This window comes from Periophthalmus magnuspinnatus, chromosome 16, assembly GCF_009829125.3.
Source record: "Periophthalmus magnuspinnatus isolate fPerMag1 chromosome 16, fPerMag1.2.pri, whole genome shotgun sequence".
Taxonomy (NCBI): domain Eukaryota; kingdom Metazoa; phylum Chordata; class Actinopteri; order Gobiiformes; family Gobiidae; genus Periophthalmus; species Periophthalmus magnuspinnatus.
The window spans coordinates 19,570,403-19,583,565 of NC_047141.1; the positions used below are offsets into that span (position 1 = coordinate 19,570,403).

Below are 13,163 nucleotides of genomic sequence, written 5' to 3' on the forward strand. Positions count from 1 at the left end.
TTACTTTGGGTACGAATTGTGCTATACAAATAAACTTGCCTTACATTGCCTAGATTATTATCACAAATCATCATAAATTGACATTACTGAATATTAGCTAAACAGGATATCTTGGCATTTTATTATTCTTTGGCTATGTTTGATTTTGTTTTGTTGATGTTTTATATGCCACACTTTGGGCAGCTGAAGTTGTTTTTAAATGTGCTATATAAATAAAATTGAATTGAAGTAGAGGTGAAAAGTATATATCTTTTCACAGGGCTAAATGAATGGATGTATGTGATGTGATTCTTTCCCTTGTAGTTTAGCTTAACTTGTGCAAAGTGTTTAAAAAGTCTTCATTAACTGTCACAAAGATAACTGTGTCTATTATTTATCTTTCTTTCCATGCTTGTCCCAGGTGCTTGCTTTCTTACAGACAACTTGATTTGATGTGGAGCAGATCCGTGAACGCATGCCATGGCCTTTGTTATACCTACATCATTCATCATTGGTCATTAGGTTCATGCCACAAATTCACAGCTGAAGGTAATAAATAAAAAAGGAACATTTATTTGGGTTTGAGTTGGTATGTGGAGCCTAACAATATGTTTACTTTTAACAGATGTTCCTATATTTAACATTGTTGTGAGGCAATTTCTGTAGCTCATAGTAGTCCGAGTGAAGGAGACAGTTTTAAATTTAAGCTTGTAACTTTCAGTACACATACGTTCTAATTCTGACTAATTCTGATATAGCATTAATAAGGAAGAGTGATTTGTTTAAAATGTTGTGGTTTTCATTCGTAAAGCATATCAACTGAAAATAAATGAGGTTTTGGAACGTATATAATCTACTAATTCTTTAATTCTAATAATCACCTTATTAATTTGAAGAACTGTGTTTTATCTCTCAATGAGGAAGCAGGGGGAAAGAACCAAAACCCAATAGTGAAAAGCTGTTAAAGTGAGAGTTTTTCCACATATTAGCTGTAGGAGGCAGTAGATTACAAGGATCCCGAGAGGCTTTGAGTCAGACTCCAGTGTCAATATTAGATCGGTGGAAAGGTCTCTGGGAGGATCGATATAAATCTGTCAGACAAACGGGGCAGGTCCCAGGCAGCATTGGTCCGGGGAGCATGGCTAAAAGAACAGGAGCCAGAGTGGCGCCTGAGCTGCTGCCCCCTGTCAGGCACGGGACGGAGAAAGATGATAGACTCTGCACCATGTGGGAAATACACACAACAGGAAGCACTGGGACTGATTGGTTTTAAATGCTTTGAATGCATTCATTTCATATTTTGTCAAATAGTCATTCCTGTCCTTTTTTACTTTTGTTTTAGATTTATTGTTCATTGCTGTTTAGTTCTAGTTCTTATCGTTTTGTGACTGCTTTAGACATGGTTTAGTCCTGGTTTTCTCCAGATAGTGACACACATTTTCCCATCTTTAACTGTGATTCTGTAATTGTCTGGATTTACCCCTGGTTTGGATGTGATTAGAACCAGATTTAACCATATAACTAAGAAAAAAAATGATGTTAAAACTTGAGTCTTGTCAGGCTGCACTACAGCTTGTATACTTTGCTATTTAACAGGCAGTAACAGTTGTTTAGGAAGCTTACATCATAAAAAGAATGTCATTGTGCTTCTATGGTAAACGCCAGCTCATGAAGCGGCAGTAAAATCCTCATGCTGACAGTCTCTGGAGTTTTGACATTGCGGCTAAGGCATGGACAATGTCATCTTCTTAAATGCTCAGGGGAGGCATCATTGGCAAAGAAATGTTTCCATAGTCAGGTCTCATGTCTGCATTGCATTTCCCTCACTGAAAGCACAGCATGTATGCAGGCACACCTGTTATGAACACTACAGTGACCCTGTTCCCCTTGTATGTATCATTTTGCATATGGAAGTTAGGTGAGTATGCTTTCTGATACCCCGTCTAGGGTATTCCCTTCACTATTGTAAAGTAAATTCACTCTCTAAATGTCTTTTCCAAACATAGACATTATTTTAACTTATAATATTTGTGAAATACCATGGTACCCAAAAGCATGTTTTCAATTCAATAAAAGCTGCAATAATTGATATGTGTACTTTATCTAGCCTATATGCAAACATTAGACAGAATGGTTCACATATAAGAATATTGAGTAAGGGGCAACTGTAGATGGTTGAAAAAAGTAACGACTGTGGCTAAATGTTAATTCATTCTGCTATTTATCTGTTGGAGCCCATTCCTTTAAGTGATTCTGTCCATTTAAACATCTGTTTACTGGGATAATCCTCCTTTATTCTTATTATATCAGTGGTATAAAATAGTTTCAATATTATTGTTTATATATCTTTAAAATGTGTTATCGTGGTAGGCCTAGGTAGGTGAAGAACATCATCAACCCACATATTTACAACTATGTCTATTGTCTTCTGTTTACTGCTCCTTACTAAGTGCATTATCTAATATTGGTGGCTTTCAGCAGTAAGCATCAAACTGCTAGAATATTTATCATGGCCATTAATGCAAACATTACACTACTCCAAATGTCTACTCACAGACTTCAAGGAAAGCACAGCCCCTAGTGGAGAACTTTGATCATAGCAGGAAATTTGTCAAAATAATCTTTATATATACAGTGTGGTTGTCTGGTTTTCCTTACTGTGATGTCTTGTGATTGCAGCATGGGGATTTCTGAGATAGTTTTTTAATGGGGGCGTGGGTAAGACTTCATTTCCAGTAGCTGTAGCTAATTTAAACTGAGATGACAGCATCTCTCCTGTGACCTTCTTGGTTCATCTCCAAATCCTTAGTCAATAAGTCTGAGTTTGTATGTGGGTGGGACCCTGTACACTGCTGATATCCATGATACTCCCTTCAACCATAATGCTGTTTAGACTCTTATAATTTGTTGTTTAAGGATCTTGGAATGCCTTTCTCTTTTGGGATTTTAATACTGCCCCCCTGGGATTTTGTTTGGTCACAGAGTGGGAGGTTGTTTTATTACAGAATAGTTTAGTGTTTTGCAAACGGTGGTATGAGTCCCAAATGTTCTGTGGACATGTATTTTAAATTGTTTGGGTAAAAACAACAGAGGTTTAAACATAGTACAAAACTGACTAACAAAGACAATGTAAGATTATAACTATGTCATAACAATGTTATGAACATGTTTAGACATTACTAAAGTCAAATTTGTGTTGTGTGTGTGTGTGTGTTTTTTTTGTTTTTTTTGTTTTTTTTCCTTTTTCAATTTCATACAATTAAACCTAATTTGTCTTATTTAACAAAGCAAATTGTCCACTCTTGTTTTGATGACTTAACCTCTCTGTAGTTGATTGTGGGGAGGCTGCTCTTCTGCTGACTGCTGCCCAGGGCGTAAGCCTCCACACGGGGCAGGAGATTTGGGTGGTGTGGTGACCTCAGGCTAAAGGAATGTTTGTCTGGATGTCCACAGCATGGCTACTGGTCTGATGTAGTCTGAACAGAGGGAGCTGAAACTCTGTAACGCAGCAAGGTCAAAAGTCTCATTCAAAGTTATTTATCCAGAGTCCTTGTGTCAGTGCTTGAGATAGATGGCCTCACTGTAAAATACTGTTCGATCTGTGCTTTCACCATCTGTACACCAGTGCTTCATGCACAATGTGTGTTTAAGGACTGTGGTCTGGGAAAATTTTGCAAGGCTATAAAAGACATAAATCAGTGAAGGTGGTATTCTTACAAAGAACTGAAAGTACTTTGATTTCATCCCAGAAAATGATAGAACCTTAGCAGTGGTAAAACAAGCATAAATAATATTTTTTCTTAGTTTTTACTTGTTTAAACCAGTCCTCAAAAAGGCTATTACTGCTAAATGAAGAAAATGTTGGCAGATTTCATATTCTTTATTTCCTGATAGTAAAGCCATACAGACTCTACTTTGAGAGATCTTTGCCACTTTTGTATTTAAAAATATTTTGTTTAAATGTTTAAATGTTGCCATGAGATATTGCCAACTATGTTTTCCAAAGACATAACTTTAAGACATATGATGTGTTTTTGAACCTTTCACTCCCCAGGCACAGTAAATCATACACGGACAGATCATTTTCCCAGCCCATTGTTGAGATCTAACACTGGATAAATATTCTTTGTGCTGCCCCTGATGAAACATGTCAGTGTTACTGCAAAAGAAAGTGAAATGGCCCTTTGTCCATAGGGCTTCTGGAGTCAGCCAATGCAAGCAGAACATGTGTAGACTTATTACTTAGCATATCCATCTGTGTATTATTATGTGTCACTATTACATCAATTCAAAATTCATCAAAATCAGTAGGCCCTCTAGGGTTGAAAAGCAGTGTACTCTTCAAGTACTTGACAGGACAAAAAGGCTAGACTTTTATTCCCCGGTTGCCAAGTATGCGTCAGTCATTTCCCCCAGACATCTTTTATTATGTGAAACATGCTGTACAACTTCAAGAGCAGAGTGAAAGAATGGCTTTGTCTGTAGTTGGCAGTCCAGACTGTAAGTGATTATGAATGCTAGGCTTGATTTCCCCCCATTTATACTTTCAGATTTGGTTCACTGGTGCAAATGTTTGGTTACAAAGTTGTGGTTCAAGAAATTACTCAAGTAATGGTTTAAAACGTAATTGTGGGGGGGAGCAATTGTAAGACATAATTGTAAGTTTGCCTGTTTGTCATATTTACAGAGATTTTAAGATCGTATAGCATTCCATTCCATAACTGATATAGTAGCAGCAATAAGTCATGATATTATAAATGCTGTGTGACCCTTTATGATGGTATTATTATGGAGTGCACAGTGGTGAAGCATCCTTACATATTTGAACACAATACATGCTTTGACTTTTGTTTGAGCTGCACCTATTGCCTCTGAAAGAGTGTTGTTTGTCCTGTTGTGTTTGTGGTTGTCTGTATTGTGTACTCTCTCCTCCTCAGTCTGGGAGCAGGGTTGTGGGTGTGGCGATGAGAGTTTGCATATACATTGATCTCTATGGACACATCGTCTTACACAAAGATCGATTAGTGTCAGTCTACATTCCTATTGGCTGCTTTCAAAGTACGCATTGACAGGGACTGCTATTTGAGTAATTGAATGAATAAACAACTACTACGTGAAGGAGGAGGTAGAGGAGGAAGTGAAGGAGGAGAGGGACAGGTGGGTGGAGCTCGGTGCAAATTCTTGTACACAGTGTGAATATGTACGACTGCATGTGAATGTGCACATGGGACTTCACAAGAACCAAAACAGCAAGTTGAAAGAGAGCAAGGGACCCAAAAACTGAGAAATCTGGACTGGTCATACATTTCAAGAAATTCCTTACTGAGAAGACGATTAATAATTGTGGCAGAGAAGTAAAAATGAACAGTATCAGGTCAATCCAAAATGAAATTTCCACTCTTAAAGGTAGGTCTTTATTTTATTCTTTATTTTTTCTTAGTTTTGCCAAAATGTGTAACTGTAATTTCAATTCAAGCTACAGTTGTAACAGAGAATCTTGTTTATTGTGTCTGAGTAGGAAGACGCTGGGTGGAGTGTGCAAGATGTGCATTGTTGGAACAAAATAGTGTTGTTGTCCATGATTGCCCACAATATCCGGTATAGAGTCAAATTGTCAAACATCCCTACTTTATTATTTGAGTTAGTCTTTCTTTTCCCTATTTCTTTCCCTTTGCCCACTAGGAGGATGCTGTTGACATAAAGTATTTGAGTGGAGCCCGGTTTGAGCAGTGCAGACTCAGAGAGGCAGGAGGAACACATGCTGTAGAATGATGAGCACTCACACCTCACATTTGACATGCAAACTTTTGCAAAGACTCAGGGCGACAGCTTCTTTCTTTGACCTGAAAAGGGTTGCTGCCCTATTGACCCTTTATTGCTGTGTTCTCCTTGTCGCCAATTACCTTTTCGTTTCTTTATCACATTCCTTTTTGTGTTGTTGTTTTCAGCTGACTTTTATGTGACATATCAGGTTTTACTTCTTTGGGTCATGCACACGTGCCACTCCAGTTTCTGTTGTTACTCAGATAACACCAGCATGTCTTTCACAAGAAAATGCAAATAATTACTACTCCTTTGTAGTGTAAGACTCAGGATGCTGAGTCTTTACTCACATATACAATTAGTAACTGTATAGGTAATTAGAAGTAAGCCAAATAGCACTCAACATCATGTCATATTGTTACTTTAATGTCATTTGTGCTGGGAATGGTTATCTATGGCTTTTTCAGCATGGAGTGCCAGACACTTGTGCTGCTCTGTTACATACTCTACGGCTGATCAGCAATTGCACTGTAATTCACAATTAGTGATGAACTCATACTCAGTCATCTTCCACTGCCTCACTTCTCTCCATAGTCACAGTGTGGACTTTCACAAAGTGACTCTAATAGACAACCATGTATTGCATCTCAGTGCTGTGCAAAAGGGGAACAAGGGCATATTTTATTTTTAGAATATTTAAGGTGTGTGCTTGTTCACTTATGTGCAATGTAAAATGTTTTTTTGTCTTTTTTTTTTTTTGGTAATCAAATATTATATAGGCTTACCTGAATGGTAATCTGTAAGATAAGAATTTTCAGATTTGCTTACTTATTTGAATTATATCTGTGTTTGAAACTCTGACACAAAAGTTGAATAAAACGGAGGGTAAAATATTGTTGTCCATGAAACATGCCCCCAGTTATTGTCTGTAAGGAAGTGACTCTATTATTCAGGAAATGGGATTTTATGTGCTGTTATTGCATTCCAGCATGAAGACAAAATTATTCTTTTTAGATTTTCCATTCATAAGTAACTTTAAATAGCTGGTCAGTTCAACATTTAGAAAAGCGATGAGTGCTGACATGAAGATTGGTGAAAACTATATCATGAGGCCTGTCCTCCAGTCTGAAATGTACGATGCTCAGTCTCCACAGACAGAAGGGAGGGTAGTGTTGTGTTTCAGTATGTTCCACTAATTAGCACTAGAGGGATTTCCCTGACCTTTTCACATAAGTGGGAATTCCTTCTCACGCAGATGGGTGCCACTTCCTGTCTCCTCTCCACTGCTCCTTCGTAATGGAACAAACTATTCCAACAATATTAATGGGCTGTGTGTCACCGATTTATAGTGGACTTGTAGTTTCCTCTGTCTGTTCTCTGCTTCCTGGTCCTGACATTATGTCCGTGGTGACATTCTGCTCCTGACCCTAACACATGGACAAACAACAGGAAAGATGCTATTGTTTGTGTTGTAGCTGCTTTCGGCAAAAATGAGTATCCCAGGGCTATAGCTTAAACATGTTTCAAAGGTATGTAGACACAAAGCAGTGGTTTATCATTTGTCATGTTATTTCTCCATAATGATAAGGTGTAATGATAAGGATGTCTGGTCTGATGTGTTTCTGAGGTAAGACTACTTTGAAGTTTGTGTGTGATGTCTTTGGAACATTAGACAGGAGTACACAAGATGTCATACCAAACAGGGTACTCATAGGGAGGTATTTTAGTAGTTTAGTTCACACATTGTTGAGAGTTGTCATAGGGCTGGGTGATGACAAAAAATGAATCACTGATTTTGTCTTATAAGAAAAAAAAAATGAACATAAACAATACAGACTTTTAGTAACTGCCATTCAACACTAAACCACTTGCTTTTACTGACAGAGGTTTGGCTGTGAACCACTCAGTTACTCAAATCAAAGACCCAAGCATTGTCATAATTGGACATCATTGAATCACTGATGAAAATGTAATTATTTGCTAAGATGTCTGTATAATTGATTAAGTTGTTGGTACCCTCATTACAATTACATTCTAAAACTAACAGTTCATTAGCAGTAAAAATACAATAAAATATCCCCATGTTCAAAAGATTGTTTTTCCTACAGTCTATACAAATATAAAAAAAATCATTATGTGCAAGTTTTTACAGTAAATACAGAACAGTACAGATTAACTAGACGGATGTGGACACACTTGATTATGTAAAATGTGCCTTTTCTATTAAAATGATTCATCTTTACAGACAATTTCAGACTGTGTGGAAGCTGATTCTACTCTCTGATGCTTTGAAAAGGAAAGGCCGACTGTTCAAAGGCCGATGCCATTTCAGTTCTCATGGGACTGAGTAGATCGGCGCATAGTTAAATAGATTTTTTCAAAAGTGGTGGAGCCGCATTATTAATCATTTTGAATAGGTTTCTTAGGTCTGATTACAGATTTTAACTGTCCAAACTGAGCATTTTGTATTTACTGAGGATATGACAGTGGCGATAACAGTGTTTTTTTATCGAGTGGCTTTAATGCCTCATTATAGATGGATCTGACAGGTTTGAGCTCGCTCTCATTGGCCTGAGAAAAGCATGACACACTGCAGATCATGTGTGGGATAATCATGGCATTGAAATGTGTGATCCACTTGTGTATTCCTCTATGTAAGCACTGTCAATCTAGATTATAGACATTGATTTTCACAAACAATAGAAAGCACCCATTGATCATATTTTATTTGACCACTCTGTCTAAAATCTTTTCTTCAGCAGCAGAGCAATTCCCACCAAAGCACAGAGGAAGGGAGACAATCTACTCACTGCCTTTACTCTGTGGAAGCAGCCTTACCTCAATGAAGTCAAATTATGTTCACTCCAACCATGTCTTGTGTCTTGAAGGTTGATATTGCCACCATAAGGTCTGTGACGCAAGGGTAAAATTCTTCACATTTCAGACTGCAACCTCTTTATCTGACATATGAGATACTTTATCAACTTTGACGTCTGCTGTCTTCTACTGTATTGAAGTATTTTGCTTCATGTGTTTACTATACTACACACAAAGAGAGGAAGGAAAACCAAAAGGGTATAAAGGATCAGGAAGTTGTAGGTTCTTTTTGAGACTGCTGATATAACAGAACTCTTGAGCTACTGCTGTGCTACTGTGCAAACTCCTACAAATAGACACACATCCTGTCCAGATCCAAGTTGTTTTAATTCATTGCAAGTAGTAGTTATTTTTGGTAATTTAGCTGAAGAAGGGGATTATGGGCACTTTGGCAAAAGATGAAAGGAGGGATTAGAGAGCAGCGCTGTCATTTGGGAATCTGAACTAATGACGATCCACATTTGGAACCAAGATTAAAACAATTTTACTTCCAGACTGTGACTCATTGGTTTGTTTAGATTAAGGATAAATTCAACAAATGAGCCAGAGGAAGACAAGGAATTTTGGCATTATGTATGACTTTGGTGTCTGTTAAAGTACCTGGCATATATTTTTTATATTATTGTAAGAAACATTTATTTCTACTTTAGAACTATGTGTTTTGCTTTGTATTATTGTTCTACAACTCAACAAATTTCCATTTGTTTTGCCTCCTCTCATTCTCTGTGTGGGCTTAACAATAGATAAGCTTCATGTTACTGATTCCACATCCCTCCTTTTTAATTGCTCACATGGGAGTAAAGGGAGTTTAACATTTTACAGCTGTGGTCTTCTCTAGCTCATATATTAATAGGCCTAAATATGATCTTACCTTTCTACCTTGTGTTGTTCTCCATTAGGTGGCTGTATACCACATTGCATATCAAACAACTGTTGCATGTCTCCAAAGCTCAGAGAAATCTGTGCACAATTGGATTCTTGTAACATTGCTACTAGCCATGCAAGGAAATGCATCATGGGTAGCTTCCTGTCTCTGTTGTGTGTGACGCTATTTTGAATAAAGAAAAACCCAAGGGAAACACCTCACAATAGCTTAGGTCTGGAATTTCAACTGGTGTCCCCCTCTCACTAAACGTCTACTCCACTGTTTACTTTTACAGGTGTGAGTATTCAAAAGCTCAAACAGTTGAGCTATTAGTGGACTTAGAAAGTGAATGATTGGTACAATGCCAGCATTCGATAACTGAATGTACTTCACATACGAAACTGTTTATAGTAACGACTCACAAGAGACCAGTGCCATTGTAAATGTGAGTTACATAATGTCCATTTTCATGTCAGGAAAATACTTAAAGAAGACATATTGTGCTTGTGTCTGCTATATAGTTATAATCTTTGGGACCCATGGATCATTATGTTATTAATTTGCACATTTTAAATCGCAATATTCATCTAAAATTACTTAATAAAAGAAACAAAAGTGAAATTTCCATGTTAGAAAACTGTGGCGTCCAATGGTAGCTGACGTTGCCATAACTGTCACCTCATCAGTCGCACCTCTGATGGATAGCTGTAGGTCACGCTAGCGAGTAGCAGATTTTTTTTTCATTTGTGCCAAAATACCTACGTGATGTTGCTGAATCCTACGCGTATCACCAATTAAGAAATTAAGTAGTAAGTAGGGAGCAGTGAGCATGTGCCGGTGATGGTGAAAACGGAGATTGACCGAGTAAGTTAATGGTGAGAAGAAACAGCTATAACATGGTTAAAAGCTCTGAAAGACCTATTTTTGCATAATAGTTCTGCTTTAAGATAACAGGTCTGCTGTCTCTCACACACACACACACACCCCCACATACACACCCCCACACCCACACACATACACACCCCCACACATATATATATATATATATATATATATATATATATATACACATACACACACATCTTTAAGATTATTGCCTATGCTTGGGTGGAGTTTATGTTCTGCAATGTACTTTAAGTAACTGTTAATCATTAACATTTGCACTTACAGACACAACTCAACACCTGCATGCTCCTAATGTAATCCAATGTACTTTGCACACTTCATACATTACAGTTACAAAGTCATTATTTACCATAAGAACTTCTCTCATATTTGTCCTCAGTACACCTTCTATTTGCAGTAACCTTATAGTTCATATTTGAAAGTACTTTACGGTCACACGAAACTGCAAGATCTTGGCACAGTGCCGTGAACACAAGACATATGTTGTTTTGGTATATACCCTCGGGCTGTCATTTGTAACCATGAACTAACCTGTGGTTTATTTGTTTCCACTGACCATTATACATATATAGAGCCATACTAAATGGTGAAGAAAGAGGTCAAATTAATGCTCCATTTTCTTCTTTGTTGAGTTTTGTCTTTTGTGGCCGAGAGTGAAATGTTATCTTTTTCACCCACTTCATCACGGTATCTGCACACACAAAAGCTATTATTACGAAGGGCGGTTCTGACCTGTGATGACGAGTCAGGAGAGGTGGAGGCGCAGGGGACTCCCTTTTTGTTGTAGCGTGACATGTTCCAAGTAAAAAAAAACTACAGAGATAGTGACAGGAAATGTACAAAAGTACCTGTACACTGGCAGGGACGTTAGCTGTGTGAAGGGCGGTGTAAGGTTTGATGAACTTTGGACTTTTTTCAAGATGGACGCCTTGTACTGTGCAACTAAAGGTAAGCTGCGAAAGTGGACATAAAAAGAATGGGAACGTTTAGGTAAAGTGATACAGGTGCAGAGCAGACGGGGAGAGCTTGTGGGTGGGACTATGGGAGCACATATGTGGAAGCATGTATGTAACCTATGCATCTTATGAACAACTACGTGTTTCTCAACAGTGAACTGAGTGGAATCTGTAGTTTTGGGTTGAATGTCAAGCAGTGGAGTGGTTCATTGTGTTAGTTAGGAGTTAATATGCTGTGAAGGAGTTTGCACGGTCAACTTCTAATGCAAGTATAATCAGAAACATAACTGATATTGCATTTACATATTTTTTCTGAATTGTATAGTACTGCAAGTGTCAATTCCATCTGTCGAATAAAAGCAATGACATGATGCAATTGTACTGAGTGCTGAGTGTTAGTGTCCTTAAGGCATGTAAAGTATCCATCTGATGAGTAAAAAGGGACTGAAGTAAGCCAACAGAGGTGAATTGTGTACCTGGATCACTGTAGTTTTAATTTGTTTTTCTCTCGCCTTTACTACAGATAGCACATGTTTGAGAGGCAGCGTGCAGTAATGACTGTACTCAAGGACAACAGCAGTATTGTTCTCATACCATCCTTACACTGACTCTAAACATGTTATTATACGTGTGGTGCATATTTCTGTACTTGCATAGAGCTTTAAAAGTTGAGCTTCAAACGCTCAATGGGCATACAAAGAAATGAAAAATAAATAAATAAATACAGAAAAGTGTTGAATTCATGGGCAACCTTGTATTTAATGTAAAAATCAACATTAAACTCAAAAAGAAGAACATTATTACAACAGGTTACAATAGAATGCTGTTTTTATTACCAATGTTTGCTTTTAAGTATTGCCAGTGCAGTTATATGATGGCAATTATGATTTCAATTTCATGAAGTCTCATATTTCACTGGTAATAAAAGTCGATCATAGCTATTGTAATGTTTTGTACATAAGTATAACAACGATAATGACCTGTGAAATGATACAAATACTTCTAATTGTAATTCTAATTTGTAGGACACCCTTTCTATACACATCAGCCAAGTAATAAATAGCACTACTGTAGTCCTCCACTTGAGTGTAATTAGTGGTGATTATGTTGATTTACTTAATGCATTGTCAAGTGCTCAAAGCTAATCTTTTTAACCATTTAGGGATTATTTCAATCACTTGTATTTCCTATTAAAGGCCCACAAATCACCAGATATTGCCTTGTTGACCGTGTGAACACCAGTAAATATGATGTAAAGCCATTGAAATACTGGATCAACGTATGATCCATTAACACTGCAGTAAATCTGACCTAAACCTGAGCAGTAATGCATTTAATAGATGCTGACAGTGTCTATGTCATCTCAGATTTACTGTCTTCTAATTTGCTTCTTTCTGCCCCATTTCAGCAGCTGTGCACTATATTACAATCTTGCATTGCTGCTGACTGAGGGGTCCTCCACAATGAAAACCTTTTTCTGTGAGAGATTATTGCTGAAGTCATTCTCAGTGTCCAGCAGGGGGCAGTGTGATTCAAAGACCACCCATAGTGATTTAGAAGAAGGCGTTTAGTGTTGTGTCTCTGTTTTCTTGGCAGTGACTGGTGTTTCCGACATGGCAGGAGTCAGGGCAGGACAGCGTGACAGAGCTGAAGTTCATTCACAGCCTCCCGGACTGCCTTACATTTGGCCTTGATGACTTCACAGGGGCTAAAATAGGGCGTGTGATTATGGCAGCAGTTGCTATCACACATTAGTTACCACTAGGGACTGTGCATTTGAAAAGACAGTTATTCTGCCTAGAAACAGTACAAGAATT

At 37.7% G+C, this 13,163-nt stretch overlaps 1 protein-coding gene across 1 annotated transcript in view; it reads left to right on the forward strand.

The window, feature by feature from the left end:
• The first annotated feature begins 5,162 nt into the window (after positions 1-5,162).
• Positions 5,163-13,163, forward strand: part of LOC117384408 (plectin-like) — a 74,400-nt gene continuing 66,399 nt past the window's right edge. The window contains exon 1 of the mRNA XM_055227830.1: positions 5,163-5,385. Coding sequence (XP_055083805.1) covers positions 5,340-5,385 — 46 coding nt within the window. The 5' untranslated portion in view covers positions 5,163-5,339. The remainder of the gene's footprint in view (positions 5,386-13,163) is intronic.